Genomic DNA, 16,494 nt, shown 5'->3' with positions numbered 1-16,494 from the left:
CCTCCTCCTCCTCCTCCTCCACCTCCTCCTCCTCCTCCTCTTCCTCATCCTCCTCCACCTCTTCGTCATCCTCCTCCTCCACCTCTTCCTCATCCTCCTCCTCCTCCTCCTCCTCCTCATCTTCCTCCTCCTCATACTGATCCTCCACATCCTCCTCCTCCTCCTTATTCCCTTCCTCCTCCTCCTCCACCTCCTCCTCTTCCTCCTCCTCCTCCTCCTCCTTGGAGATCTGCAGATTGAATCCTTCCTCCGGAGTGAAACTCTCCCACCAGGCCCTAAAAATGACCGCTTTTAATTAATTGCTCTGCCAATCCATTAATAGCGGCTATAATTAGAGGACCCTGGGAGTCGCTGGGAGATTAAACCAACCACCTGACTGAACTTGAATCTGCACTTGTTACCTTTTTATTCACAGCAGAGACAAAATCCAGGAGCCAAAGTCACGGAAAGCACGGTAATCTGATGGCTTACTGAAGTAGAAGGACCTCAAAATACTCGTTTCCCTAACTAAAAATACTAAAAACATGTTGTAACACATCAAAATCTGAAAAACAGTCATGTTCAGCAGCCAAAATCAAATAAAAAAATAAGTATTCTGACCGTTTAGTGAAGTAAAAGTACCTTAAAATGCTTGTTTACGTCACTAAAAATACTAAAAAAAACACGTTGTCACATTAGAATCTGTACATTAGTCGAGCTCAGCAGCCAAAGTCACGTAAAACGCAGTATTCTGATCATTTATTGAAGTAAAAGTACCTGAAAATATTTTGTTAGATTCAGAATATGAAGTATTATCAGCGTCATGTAGTAAGTCTGAGCAGTAAGAGTACACGAGAAGGATAATGTATCCAACAAGTAAAAACACACAGCTGTGAAAGAAGTATTCAGATACTTTACTTCTCTAAAAGTACTAAAAAAACACAATATACTGCTTTAGTATCAGCATTACAACATGTAAAATATTCGAGATCAGCAGCAGAAGTCACATTAAAACGCAGAAATCGCACCGTTTACTGAAGTAAAAGTACTTTAAAATACTCGTTTACTTCATTAAAGTACGAAAAACCACATTATAATCTGTGAAACAGTCAAGATCAGCAGCAGAAGTCACGTAAAAAGCAGTATTCTGCCCGCTCAAAGAAGTAAAAGTACCTCCATAGCACCTTAAAATACTGTGTTAGATTCAAAATATGAAGTATTAGCAGCTTCATGTAGTAAAAGTAAAGAAAGATGAGTCTGAGAAGAAAGAACACCACCAGAACTATGAGAAAAAGTGGTAAATATTTGAAGAAATGCTGCCCAGTACATCGTTTCAGTAGTTTCTGTTCTTTCTTTTTTTTAAATTCCTCCATAGAGAACAAATAAAACATCTAATATATTTAATTTAACATTTTTCATGAGACAGTATGTTTGAGTTTTTTTTAAATCGTTTTATACGTAATAATTTAGACTTTCCACCTCATAAAATCACTTTCAACTTCACACAACTTTTTTAAATTAGGCTTCTCTTTCTACACTCATACATAGAATTTATTTCTTGATATTTAGATGTTATATATGACATTTGCACATTTCTTATCGTACTTTTACAATGTTGTGAATGCACCGACAGGATCTCTACTTTATGAATTGAATTATTTTGTATAAAACATACCATAATAATCAGCACTTTGTGCGGTGTTTGGGTGACTAACACACACACTGATGTTACTCAGAGTTCACAGCGGATCAAAGAGGAAGTCCGACGTCTCTGTGAGCTCAGGAACACGCCTGATCCGTGTCCTTTACGTGTCTGCAGCCCTCTGAACACGCCAACATGGTCTGACGTCTTATTAAAGGAGATTCTGTTCATCTGGGATTCAGTTTCTCAATTAACCCCAAACGAACTCTGAGCAGCAGTTTCTGGGTGCTTTTATTTCGCTCCTGTCACATTTTTACTCACCGTGGGCTCATTTTACACCATAACAAAGTCCTGCAGCTCAGTGGAAACAGAACCACCATGAAGAAGAAGAGAGAATGAAGAAATGATGTCTTCTGTCAGTAAGACGCTGTTAGGATGACACAAGGGGACAAAAATAGCACGAAAAGATGCAAAAATTTCATGAAAAGATGCATAAAAATGATCCAAAAAGATGCAAAAGCGACACAAAATGTTGCAAAAACATCATGAAAAATGAAAAGTTCACAAAGATGCAAAAACGTCCCAAAAACATGCACAAATTTCATGAACAAAAATGCAAAAATGTCACTAAAAGATGCAAAAATGTCACTAAAAGATGCAAAAGCATCACTAAAAGATGGAAAACATACACAAAAAGATGCAAAGATGTCAGTAACAGATGGAAAAATGGCACAAACCATACAAAAATGACAACGAAAGATGCAAAAATTCCCTAAAAGATGGAAAAATTAGCCAAAAAGATGAAAAATTTCACAAAAAATGCAAAAATGTCACAAAAGATGCAAAAACGTCACTAAAAGATGGAAAAATGACCCAAAAGATGTAAAAGCATCACTATAAGACGGAAAACGTACACAAAAAGATGCAAAAATGTCACTAAAAGATGGAAAAATGACCCAAACAGATGCAAAATTTCACAAAAAAACCCACAAAGATATCACTACAAGATGTGAAAATGGCACAAAAAGATGCAAAAATGTCAGAAAAAGATGGAAAAATTACCCAAATAGATGCAAAATTTCACAAAAAAATGCAAAAATATCACAAAACGTTGCAAAAATGTCACTAAAGCATGTAAAAATGTCAGTAAAAGATGGAAAAATTAGCCAAAAAGATGCAAAATTCCACAAAAAATGCAAAATGTCACAAAAAGACGCAAAAAGGTCACAAAACGTTGCAAAAATGTTACTAAAAGACGGAAAATTACTCAAACAGATGCAAAAATCTCACTAAAAAATGCAAAAATGAAACAAAAGGTGAAAACATTAAATTAAAACAACAAAGAAAGTAACATTGCTGCTTTGTCTGAACACTTCCTGCAGTTCAACCTGAAAACTCTCAGATTTTTTGGTCATCAGACTGTCGGTCACAGTCATGAGTTTACAGCTGCACAACAGTGTGAAGTTTTTTAGTTTTTACAGAATCAGGTTAAAGCAAATAATACATTTTTGGGAATTTTTTTAAATGAGACGTTGAATAAAATTTAGATGAAATCATGATTTTCAGTTTAGATTTGGTTGAGTTTTCATTCATTTGTCATGGTTTTAAAAAAGGAAATGATAATAAAAAATTATTTTACACACGTTTGATGCAACCTGTCCTCCAATTCATACGACCGCATCGGTCGTTTGCACCGTGCACCGGAATATGACCTATGCGGTCGTATGAACGTTTGCGCCCCTACGGGGAAAACGAACGCATTACGGGATTTAATTCGCGAAACTGCTTTTCCGTCGCAAAACGGCTTTTTTCTCACTTTCCCAACACGTTTTTAGGGTTATGGTTAAGGTTAGGGTTAGGGATAGGGACAGGGATAGTGTTATCTAAAAGTTTGTTCATGATGACGTTTCACCTGCGACTCCAGAGTGTCGATATTTACTCAACCGCTAGAGGTCGCATAGTCAAAACGTAACACTGGGTCGTAATACGGGCATGTACAGACGACCTATGTGGTCGTTTTTGGTTTGAGGACAGGCTCGTTTGATGTATTCAGTCAGAATTTTGATTAACAACATGAAATTAATGACAAAAAGTTAAAATTGTGACATAAAAACAACTTAAATTTAGGACTGGCCCAAATAGTGGTTTCTGGCCTCCAAATATCCGGGTCCTATTAAAGGCGAATATCCGGATATTCGTTCCGCCCCGTAATGTCCGACGGGGGCGGGGCTTGTGGCTTGTGGCGGAGACGGCCCGAATATTCAGATCCGTTCGTCTGGTTTCCTGGGTCCAAATTTTTCCTTCGTTTCGTCTTCAGTTAAACTGAAGAATTCTCAAACAGCGGAGGTCTTCAGCATCTTGTCTTGTGTTTATGCAACGAAGTGAAGCGTGACGTCAGAGTCGGCAGCAACCCGGCCATTCGGGTGGTAACAAACACAAATGGAGGAGCCGAGATGAGCCGAGATGAGCCGAGATGAGCCGAGATGAGCCGAACACGGCGGGATGAGCCGAAGTGGGCCGAAGGCGAAGGGAAGAGACGAGCTCCGAATATTTTTGTCTGAGGGGAAGGAAGGAGTGATCACATAGACATATGTGTATATGTTTATGTGATCACATGACGATGTGAGCCGATATGAGCCAATGTGGGCTGAAGGCGGAGGGAAGACAGTAACGCAGAATATTAGTGCCGCCCGGTAATGTCCGACTGGGGAGGGAGGGGGGGCGAATATTCGGATACCAAAATTAAAATCCGGATACCGCCGTAGCGAACGGATATTCGGGATATTCGGGTCCAGCCCTACCTAAATTGATAATTAAAGTTGATTTATGTGGAATAAATTTGATAAGAAGCCAAAATTTTGGCTTTTAAGCTCTTAATTGTGCATTTTAATCACAAAATTTTAACTTTTTATCTCAGCTTTGAGCCTCATTATGAGATGTTTTTAAAAATATAACAAACTTTGATTCTTAATGTCTTTTACTGGCAGAAATCAGTTTCCACAGTTTTTTATCGTGGTATTTATCCTCCACAGCAGCAGCAGCTTTTAATCAGATCAGATCATGTAAATCTGCTGCAGGACGTCAAAACAAACACGTTGGGACCGAATTAAAACCAGAACCTGAGAGCAGAGATCAGCTCCAACCTGGAGGTAGCAAATTTACTGATCATTTAATGAAGTAAAAGTACCTTAACAGCATTTTAAACGTACACAAGATGGAAAATACACAGCTGTGGAAGATGCACTAAAAAACATGTTATAACACATTACTATCTGTGAAATAGTCGAGTTCAGCAGCCAAAGCCCCGTAAAACACAGTATTCTGATGGTTTAATGAAGTAAAAGTACCTTAAAATGCTCGTTTATTTCACAACAAGTACTAAAAAAAACAGGTAAAGTGTACTATTCAGACCGTTTAATGAAGTAAAAGTACCTTAAAATGCTCGTTTATTTCACAAGTACTAAAAAAACAGGTAAAGTGTACTATTCAGACCGTTTAATGACGTAAAAGTACCTTAAAATGCTCGTTTATTTCACAAGTACTAAAAAAACAGGTAAAGTGTACTATTCAGACCGTTTAATGAAGTAAAAGTACCTTAAAATGCTCGTTTATTTCACAAGTACTAAAAAAACAGGTAAAGTGTACTATTCAGACCGTTTAATGAAGTAAAAGTACCTTAAAATGCTCGTTTATTTCACAAGTACTAAAAAAACAGGTAAAGTGTACTATTCAGACCGTTTAATGAAGTAAAAGTACCTTAAAATGCTCGTTTATTTCACAAGTACTAAAAAAACAGGTAAAGTGTACTATTCAGACCGTTTAATGAAGTAAAAGTACCTTAAAATACTCTGTTAGATTCAAAATATGATGTATTCAGCTCCATGTAAGAAAACTATAAGCAGTAAAAGTCCACAAGAAGGAAGACGAGTCTGATAAGTAAAAATACACAACAGTTGAAGAAGTATTTAGATACTTTACTTCACTACAAGTACTAAAAAAACATAATATTTTGCTTCAGCATCAACATTACAAACTAGAAAATAGTCAAGATCAGCAGCAGAATACTGCCTTTCATAATATTAAAACACGGTATTCTGATTGTTTTATGAAGTAAAAGTACCTTAAAATACTTGTTTACTTCACTCTAAGTACTAAAAAGCATATTGTAACACATTACAACATGTAACAGTCGAGTTCGGCAGCCAAAGTCACGTAAAATGCAGGGATCAGACCATTTAGTGAAGTAAAAGTACCTTATAATACTCTGTTAAATTCAAAATGTGACTAAATGCTTCATCGCGAACAAAAAACAAAACAGCTTATCTGCAGCTCTGCTCCAGACTTCCTTCATATTTCTGCAGGTTTAAACCCCTAAAGCATCAGCGACTCTGTGGGGCTCAAACAGATGTTTACAGCTGGAGTTCAACACTAAACTAATCTGATCTTAATATAGACAAACAACTCAAAACGATAGTGAAACCTGCCAGTGAAAACAAGACAGAAAGAGCCACAGATCTCTCATAAACCTCCCATATAATCAGAATATTTCCAATGCAGCCCCGGTACCAGACTCCAGTCAGATTTTTGTTGTTTAAGTTGAAACTAAAGTTTAAAAATAAAAGAGATCCCAAACACCAAAAACGGCTCTTTGATCTGAAGGTTGAACTCCTGCAGACAACATCTGCAACATCTGGTTCAAGATCTCTGGATAAATGAGCTCCACTGTGCAGATAAAACATTCAGATCTTCACGATTTAATGTTGAGGATTAAACTGCAAAAACGGTTAAAATGTGAAGGGACCCTGGAGCTGAAGGATGCTGGATTGAAAATTCATTGCTTTCTTTTATAAATTATCATCCAATCCAAAAGCAGATTCATCAAACATCTCGATTGGTCAAAACGGAACTCAGAGGAATTCAGTTTCCTCCCACATGAGACCCAGAAAGGCGGAGATGAAGTCTGAGAATCCGAAGGCATCACAAGAAGCTCTGCAGGAGGAAACTCTGACATCTGTCTTCCTGAGAAAACCTCAGACACGAGACGTGACGGAAAACGGCAGGTTTCACTTTCGACTCTGAGCCTGAAGTCGACATCGAGGCTCCAAAATCTGAGATCGCTTCAACGAATATCAGATTATATTCAGTTTAGAATAGAAGTCCAGCTGTAAACATCTGTAAGAGTGCCACAACATCACTGCTGGTTTAGAGGCTTCAAATGGCAAAAGTATGAATGGACTCTGGTATAGGGCTACAACTAATGATCGTTCTTGTTCTAGATTTACAAAGCATCAGAAAACTGTGAAGGAAGTTTATCACAGCATTCCAGAAAAAGGAAAAATATTGAAGATTTTGTACATTTTGACGTGGTTAAACTACAAAATGGAAAAAATATGAAGGGAGTTTGATCAGAAAACAGTGAAAAACTCCAAAACAACATTCAAGGAAATGTACAAGATCGAAGATTCAGTTCATCTTCACTTAAAATTTTCTGCTTCAGATGGTCAAACTACAAAAACGCTAAAAACAGCCACAAATCAACAACAGACAACAGTCACGCAAAGAAAGAAAACTGCATTTTCCAGGTAAATTTCATACCAGGTCAACTCATCACCAGAAGTCTATTCAGAAAATCCACATTTTTATCCAGCGATTTGACTTCAGGATGGTCAAATTCCAGCTGACAACATCTGTATGAGCTCCACAGTATTACTGAATCTGCAGAAATACGAAGGAAATTTGGTGCAACTGATGATTCATTTCATTCCACTAAAATACCCCAGAACCTGAACTGACTTTGAGAATGTCTTATTTGTCTGACAACACTCCAAATATTCTGTTCAGTTCCTTTTTAGACAAAGAAAAGCAGCAGATTTACTCATTTAAGAAGCTGAAACAACCACAAAAAGCTCTGCCATTTCTGTTTCCTCCAATAAAATGCTCTTTACACAGAATAAAGACAGAAAAAAGCAGCTTAACGCAACCAAAAAATGACTTTATTTCTATAGTCATAATACAAACATGAAGAAATATGAACGGATTTTGGTGGAAATTATTCATTTTGTCCTCGATTCATCTGCTGATTCTTTCTTCTACTTTAATCAATTGAAGACAATTAAAAATTAACTGAAAATTACTCTGAGAATGTTTTGTTTTGTCCAACCAGTACGCAAAATCATTGCTCAGTCAACCGTAGAAAAAGAAAAGCAGCAAATTTGCACATTTAAGAACCAGAAACAACCTTATTGTTGGTAAATTTTCAAAGAAGCTCTGCCATTTATGTGCTCTCCTCTATGAAAATGTCCTTCACACAGAAAAAAATCCATAGAAAAGCAGCTGTAAAATGCAGAAAAATGACCTTTAAAATACTCCAGAAGCTGAGATGACTTAGAGAATGTCTTGTTCTGTCTGACCAACGCTCTAAATATTCTGTTCAGTTCCTTTTTAGACAAAGAAAATCAGCAGATTTACTCATTTAAGAAGCTGAAACACCCACAGGAAGCTCTGCCATTTCTCTTCTACGAAAATGTCCTTTACACAGAAAAAAAATACATAAAAGCAGCTTAAAACTTCATTTCTAGAGTCTCTTTTTTGTTTGGCTGCTTGATTTGAGGTTCACACTCCAGCTGACAGCATTTGTAGGAGCTCCACCGTGTCGTTAAATGTGCAGAAATAACGTAAAGACACTCCAGAGCAGAGTTTTCTAGCTGCCGTATGAAGCTTCACATCCTTCCTGTTCAAGGCGTGAAGAGCAGCAGGTTCAGGAACTCTGAATCAATGAATGAAACACAGAGCCTGAAGGCAGGGTGTTCAGCTGCTTTCTACTACGGCTTCTCCTCACAGCATCGATCGAGCCGTTTTCTCCTGTCAAACTTGTGTTTAGAGGCTTAGAAATGCTAAAACACAACAAAATCTGGTTCTAAATCATTATTAGGAGGTAAATACTGCTGAAAATATACTCATAAACCATCAGACAGCTGAAAAAGATCATCACAATGTTTTAGAAATTCATCAAACGTTTCATTTTGTGTGAACAAAAAGCCGGAGAAAATAAATTTACTACACTAAAAATTAGGGCTGAACGATTAATTGCATTTGCAATAATATTGCGATATGATAAAACGCGATTTGCTAATCGCAACGTGCGCGATTAAAATGTGGTCACGTGACACAAACAAATGTGAGAGGAGCTGTGACGGATTCACCAACATCCACTGCCCTTTGCCTTAACCTACTGCGCAATGGCCTCTGGTCCTCAGAAACTACTGAGACATTAGTCCCGAAGAGGCACAGCACATCAGTTGTGTGGGATTATTTCGAATTTAAAAAAGATGATGCAGCGCAAAGTCGAGTGTTGTGCAGAGCGTGTCCTGCCACCATTGCCACAACTAGAGGTAACACAACAAATTTGTTCCAACACTTGAAAAAATATCACTGTGCCTCTTATGATGCCTGCAAAGCGAAAATGCTGAGCTGAAGTACCGTTACGCCAGGCACCAGACAGGAATCACTCCCCCAGATGTTTGAGAGCGTTACTCCGTATGAGCGCACTTCAAAGCGACACGGGGAAATCACACGGGCAATCACTCACTTCATGGCTAAAGACATGGCACCTCTCAGCGCGGTGACCAAGCCTGGGTTTGATAAACACCCTGGATAAACGGTACAGGATACCCTCCCGTACATACTTTAGTCAGACTGCCATACCAGAGCTTTACAAAGATAAAGTCGCTGCGGAGCTTAAAACTGTGGACTTTTTTGCTGCAACAACCGATTTGTGGTCAAGCCGCACAGCTGAGCCTTACCAGAGTCTTACAGTACATTTTATCAAAGATGATTTCACCCTCAAAGCTCGCTGCCTACAAGTCACCTACTTCCCAGACGACCACACCGGGGAAAATATTGCAGCCGGCCTGAGAGAGGGGCTTGCCAGCTGGGATCTCCCGGAGGAGAGAAAAGTCTGCATCACTACGGACAACGCATCAGATATGGTGCTGGCTGCACGGCTGAATGAGTGGATGAGGCTCCAGTGTTTTGGGCACAGATTACATCTGGCCATCGGTAAGTTGTCATTCGAGTGTGTGTGTGTGTGTAAAAGGGAGAGGAATGCACTAATTTAAAGTAATTAATGTATGCCTAAGTATAAAAAATCGAATGTGTTGATTAGTATTCAGACAGCCTAATAATAATAATACACATTTTTATTCATAATGCACTTTTCTGAAAAGTGATTAAATTCATACTTTCTCCCACTCCTTATGTTAATTGAAATGTGTATTGATTTTAAGTGCTCATGTGTCTGTATGTGGTGCCCACCTGCATTTCTCCTTTTATTTGTTTTGAAAGAGGACAGTAGTGTGGATGTATTTCAGAATGACAGAGAATTATATCAGAGTGCAATGATGACTCATAGCCTTGTATCACAAAACTCAAATTATACAGCTTTTTTTTTTTTAATTTCTTTCAGAAAATGCACTCAAAGATGACAGAGTGTCAAGGACAACAGCACAGTGCAGGACGCTGGTGGGGCACTTTTCCCACAGTTGGAAAAAAAAGGCTGCCCTGACAGAGGCACAGAGGAGCCTCAAGCTTCCTGAGCACAACCTCATCACTGAGTGTCCACCAAGACGGGGATCTAAAGAACTGATGATTGCCAGAGTACTTGAACAGGCCAACCCAGATAGCAAACTATGGGTGAATCAATGTTGAATCTATGTTGAGACCTAACATCGAAATTATACAGAAAGCGCAAGGTTGATAAAATGTTGAGTCAACGTTTGCTTACATAGATTACATGTTTGCAAACATAGATTCAACATTAATTAAACATTGACCTGTCAAACATTTTAATTAAACCAAAATACAATGTAGATTCAATGGTATCTTTTAAACACAAACTTCAATGTTGACAAAATGTTGTTGAATCAACGTTGATCCAACCATCAGTCTTCAACCGTAACCAAAATTCAACCTTCTTAACCCTAATTCAACATTGATTTAACATCTTTTGCTATCTGGGTAAAGTGTGATTTATGGTTGAAAAGCAAACGTTGGCTGAACATTTTATCAACCTTGCGCTCTCTGTATAATTTCGACGTTAGGTCTCAACATAGATTCAACATTGATTCACCCATAGTTTGCTATCTGGGAAGCCATCTCCCAGGTATTGTCCGGTGATCGATACGCACACTCCCTCATCCCAACTTGGCAAGACATAGATGTGTTGGAGTCAATCCACAGGGCACTGCATGCTCTACTTGAATTCACCGATGCTCTTTCTGGAGAGGAGTATGTGAGTATCTCCTACCTCAAGCCAGTGCTCCACCTTTTTGCCACTTCAGTCCTGGCTGAAGATGTTGAGGACACTGATCTGACAAAGTCAATCAAAAACAAAGTCCTGGCATATCTCAACAGGAAATATGGAGAACCAGACATCCAGGAGCTCATGGATGTTGCCTGTTTCCTGGACCCAAGGTTCAAAACAAAATGCATCAGCTCTGACAACATCCCTGTCATCAAAACCAGACTGAAGAATGAGATGGTAGACGGGGCTAAACGTACATATCATCAGGTAAATTATAATTATATATTTCACAAAAATGTTTCTGTAAAATCTAACTGGAAAACTAATAGCTGTTTTTATCATCTATTAGGAGAAGAGGTCTCGTACCGAACCAGCTCAGGTGCCTGAAAGTGCCCAGCCTGTCGGGGAGAAGGTGAAGAGGTCTCTAGGCAGTTTTTTCAAAAGCAGTGCACCCTCCCCTTTGCCTGCAAAACCTGAGGACATCGCAGAGGCAGAGATCAGCAGCTATTTGATGACTCCTACCATTGATGGAGAGGATGATCCCCTGGCTTGGTGGAGGGTACTCAAGATCAGTTTCCCACAACTGTGCACCATGGAACGCAAGTATCTCTGCATACCTGCCACAAGCGCTCCCTCAGAGCATCTCTTTAGTACAGGAGGGAATATTGTCACTTGCACTCGCTCATCTTTGAAGCCAGCCAAAGTAAATATGCTGATTTTCTTAGCAAAAAACCTGTGAGCCACGAGAAGAACACTGTTGAATCATTGTGGCTGGCAGTGCCATGCTCAGTGTGAAGTTTAGTCTGTGTTGTGTGGTATTGTAATGTTCTTTTGAAAAGTAAGGTTGATATTTATAATAATATTCAAATTGGTTTATTTTTTTTTGCATTTGTTTTTTATTACCTCTATGATTACCTATGTAATCACCGGAGTTTGTCTGTCTGTCCGTCTGTGTGTGTGTGTGTGTGTGTATGTGTGTGTGTGTGTGTGTGTGTGTGTGTGTGTGTGTGTGTGTGTGTGTGTGTGTGTGTGTGTGTGTGTGTGTGTGTGTGTTAACAGCATAACTCAAAAAGTCATGGACGGATTTTCACCAAATTTTTACAGGATGTCCGGAAGAGCAAGAGTAAGAATCGATTAGATTTTGGAGGTGATCCGAATCACCGTCTGGATCCAGGAATTTTTTGAAGGTCGAAAATGCCCTCAAAGATGACAGAGTGTCAAGGCGGCCATCTCTCAATTGGACAGAGACGGGACATCCTGTAAAAATTTGGTTAAAATCCGTCCATGACTTTTTGAGTTATGCTGTTAACAGACAAACAGAGAGACACACACACACACACACACAGACGGACAGACAGACGGACAGACAGACAAACGGCATGGCGGAGGTATGCGCTCTCCGAGTGCTTTTCTAGTTTATAACTTTATTCTGATTCTACAAAATATTTTCGAATAGAGTCAAATTCTATGCTTCAGTTGTGTGAAATGTTACTGATTTAGGAGCAGTAAGATGCCCTATTATTTTATATTTTTTTTGTTAAGTTGGTAAATTTTGCACAGTTTTTACAAAGTGCTTGTTCTTATGTTTCTTTGAGCATTTAAATAAAAATCCCATTTATTTAAAGTCGTACATCTTAGAATTTTATTCAAACAAATGGAAAGAACATTTTACACTAAATGGATTTCATGTTGTGTTGGTCATATTTAAAACAAACATTTTTGGCTTTTTGCTGGAAAAAAGAAGATAAAATAATAAAATCGCATTTTAAATCGCAATCGCAATATTTGGGGAAAAAAAAATTGCAATTAGATTATTTTCCCAAATCGTTCAGCCCTACTAAAAATGACAACTTTAACTGAATTCTCCTTGAGTATCAGATGGTGTCGGACCTAAACAAACATTTAAATTAATAAAATGTGGTTTTACAGCTCTAATGTGCAGCTCTGAGTTAGAATTAAGCAGCTAAATATTATTTTTTTGGTTGTTGAGTCCCAGATCCTTAAAATGCAGGACCGACAGGACGAGAAACTGCTTTTTCCCACGGTCATTCAGACACCTGATCTCAACACAATAACACACAGTGTCACATTTAACGGTTCTAATGCTGCTTACGTCCAATCTGCCCAGAATGATTCCACCTTATTACATTTCATTGACCTCCCACACGGTGTTGCACTCATCTTGCCTCCTTTGCAGATGTTGTCATTCTTAATATAGTCCTGTTTTACATGTGCATTTGATTTTATTATTCATTGTTGTTATTTCCTGTAGCTTCTTATCAGTGCTCCGTCCAGTGGCAGCTATTTGTATTTCCGTCATGCCCCCATTTATGATACAATAAACCTCTTCTATTCTATGTTTAGCATTAATGTGTGGCGAACAAAGAATCAGCCACTGAAGTACACTGTAAAAACAAATCTTGTACAAAAAAAAGAGGAAAATGTGAAAACTACGTTCAAAAACAGTGAAAGCACGGGCAAATATCTCTATAGTAATTATATTTTTAGCTGATTTTACCAGTAAAACTGCTTAATTTACAGTCACACGGTGTAAAATAACAAACTACAACTTGAAAAAATGCAGATTTTTATCCCAATAGAGCCCTGCGTAGGGATTTATGATTGGTTGGTGGTACATTTAAAACCATTTAAGATTGACCGATCTATGTTTTTGCATATAAAATCTGAGGAGTTCTGCTCATATTTCACGCATTCACCAGGACTCAGAGCACTTTTTCGTGAACGAATCATAACGAGAATCTTTATAAACGACACTACAGGAAACTGTGCAACTTTTCTACATTTACAAATGTGAGGGATACAGCGATGACATTTCTGGATTTTGAAACATGTGAAAAAAATAATCTTTTTTTAGGTTTATTGCACTTTAAAGCAATTTATTGTAGTAGTGAAGACACAAGTCAATATATATTATTAAAACTTGGGATACAAGCATTATATTGACGTAAAGCAAATAAAAATACTCCAAATAATTGCACTACAGGATGTAAAAATGTAAGAATGTAAAGGGTTAATGCAAAACTTATGGACCGTTTTGCCTTGTTTTTTATAGCCAATATACATATTTTTTATTTTTCTTCAATAGTTCAGTTTAATTTCATGTATATAACTATATTTGTATATTTATATATACTTATTTATATTTATTATATTCACATCTCACAGTGACCATACAAATTTATCTGTATTTTACACAAATTCGAAAAAAATATCTGTAAATGTAAATTTACAACAGAAAGATTGTTCACCATTTTTGAGTCCTAATACACAGAATTTTTTGTGTGAAATAAAGAAAAATATGTGCTTTTTGACGTGGGCGTCATGCACAGTTCTGGTCTGTGTTTTTTCATGGATAACATGTAAAATAATTCTTTATTCCGAATTCTACTACAAATCATCTGTAATTTAACAAAACTTATAAACAGGTAAAATTACAGTGAATTGTTGCAAGAAAAAAAAAGTTAAATAATACAGATTTGTTTGATGGTGTATTGATTTTTGTTGCAGTTTTAATGTTGAATGTTTACCATCATTGTTTGTGTTTTTTATACTTATCCTCTATTTGAGGTATTTATATTTATTGAATAAGAAACCGTGTATATTAATAATAAAAAAGGTAAATAATGTATAGGTTTTACAGATTTTTCCTGTTTTGCTGAAGTGCTAATAATATCAAATGAAACGATAAAATATAATGACTTTTTTACAAACAGTAATTGTTTTTGTACTGGAAAATTCCTGTTTTTGCTGTATTTAAATGAGAAAAAAATCTTATTTTACAGATGTTTTCCTTATTAGAAAGAAAAAATGTATATTAGGAATTGAAAAGTGGTAAATATTTGATTTAAACTTAATATTTATTTAAATCATGGACAATGAAATATTAATTTACCTGTTTACTGTAAAAAACTGTAACTGTAAAAACCTGTATTTTTATAATTGATCATTTGTTCTTTTACAGTGTTTGACTACTGAATTACAATCATTATCTTTTAAGATATTTTACAGTTTGTGAACATTACATTATTCCACCAAGTTTTATTTTTTTCTGACAACCTTGATGTCAAATTTTCATTGTTTTTTTTACAGTGTAGTAAAGTTTCACTGGTTTCTTCCTGCAGCTTTGAGTTTGGAAAAGTCAGACATTTATTTGCTTTTATTAGTCGTAGTCGAGTTTTTACTACAAAGATTCAATTCTTCTGCAAAGAGTTTACCTGAACAGAGATTTACCTGCAGCTCAGTACAGGTGAGTGTGTGTAGTTGAGTGTGTGTCCTGTGAGAGAGTGTATATTTGAGTCCAAGTGTCCAAGTGTGTACAGGTGTGTGTGTGTGTCCAGATGTGTGTGTGACCTGGTAAGTGTGTGTCCAAGTGTGTCCATGTGTGTGCAGGTGTGTCTGTGTCCTAGTTAGTGCTTCCAGATGTGTGTGTCCACATGCATGTGTCCAAGTGTGCGTCCACATGTGTCCAAGTGTGTGTCTCCAGGTGTGTGTGCCCATAGGCATGTGTCCAGGTGTGTGTGAGTCTTCAAGTGTGTGTCTCCAGGTGTGTGTGTCTTCAGGTGTGTGTCTCCAGGTGTGTGTGTCTTCAGGTGTGTGTGTCTTCAGGTGTGTGTGTGTCTTCAGGTGAGTGTCTCCAGGTGTGTGCAGGTGAAGCGGACTCACCTCCTGCCGAAGATCCGGAGGCCGGTGAAGGTCCTGCTGTTGTGCTGGCAGCGGGGGGCCGCGGGTGTCTCCGGGGGCGGCTGCGTGTTGGAGGGCGAGGGGGACGACGTGGAGGTGGACGTGGAGCTGGACTCCTCCGCTCCGTCCAGCTGCTCGGGCTGCGGCTCCTCCCGCTGCTCCATGGCCGCCTGGGTGGCTCCTCTCACAGGCGGAGCTGCTGCTGCTGCTGCTGCTGCTGCTGCGGGGTCATCGCGGAGCTCCGGCGGCTGTTCTCTCCCTCCACCACCATCCTCCTCCTCCTCTTCCTCCTCCTCCTCCTCCTCCTCTCTCAACTTTCAGCGCTCTTCCCCGCAGCTTCTCTTCACCTCACACCAGGAAGAGGAGCGTGCTCTCGGCCCGGGGTAGGAAGGAGGCCGGGGCCGGAGGTGGGGTGAGAGGCTTCCTTCCTGCCTCCTCTTCGCCTCCCAGCCTGCAGCCTCTGAGCTCCCCGCTCCGCCTGAACTCCGCTCCGGGTCCAGAAGTTTGGAGCGGCTCCGTCCCGTCCTGCTCCTCCTGCCTGTGGACCTGTTGCTGCTCCTCTGCTGTTCTCCGCTCTGATCTCTTCTCTTCTTTACTTTTTATCTCCGCTCTCAGCCCGTTTCCTTCGCCCCGCCCCCCGCCGGGCTCCTAGGCTTCTGATTGGCTGAGAGCGCTGAGGTAAGAGCCACCTGTCGGTAGTTCGGAGTCTGTGCAGCGACTAAAAACAGACACATGAGGAAATGAACTCATTTTCTCCTCCAGCAGCAGCAGCAGCTTCTTCTGGTTTTTAACCCTCTGAAGCCCAAAACTGCACTTTCTGAGCGTTTTTTTGTTGTTGCTGCTGACACGTTTTTATTCACTGTGACGTCTG

At 38.9% G+C, this 16,494-nt stretch overlaps 1 protein-coding gene across 2 annotated transcripts in view; it reads right to left on the bottom strand.

Annotated features, from left to right (window-relative positions):
- dgkzb (diacylglycerol kinase, zeta b) overlaps positions 1 to 16,220 on the bottom strand; it is a 71,893-nt gene extending 55,673 nt beyond the window's left edge. For both annotated transcript variants that reach the window (XM_051952180.1, XM_051952181.1), the window contains exon 1: positions 15,606 to 16,220. In XM_051952180.1, coding sequence (XP_051808140.1) covers positions 15,606 to 15,787 — 182 coding nt within the window. In that variant the 5' untranslated portion in view covers positions 15,788 to 16,220. The remainder of the gene's footprint in view (positions 1 to 15,605) is intronic.
- Between the last annotated feature and the right edge of the window lie 274 nt (positions 16,221 to 16,494).

Source organism: Acanthochromis polyacanthus, chromosome 8 (genome assembly GCF_021347895.1).
Source record: "Acanthochromis polyacanthus isolate Apoly-LR-REF ecotype Palm Island chromosome 8, KAUST_Apoly_ChrSc, whole genome shotgun sequence".
Taxonomy (NCBI): domain Eukaryota; kingdom Metazoa; phylum Chordata; class Actinopteri; family Pomacentridae; genus Acanthochromis; species Acanthochromis polyacanthus.
Note: the sequence above shows the minus strand (reverse complement) of the source record. Positions and strands in the feature narration are given on the sequence as shown.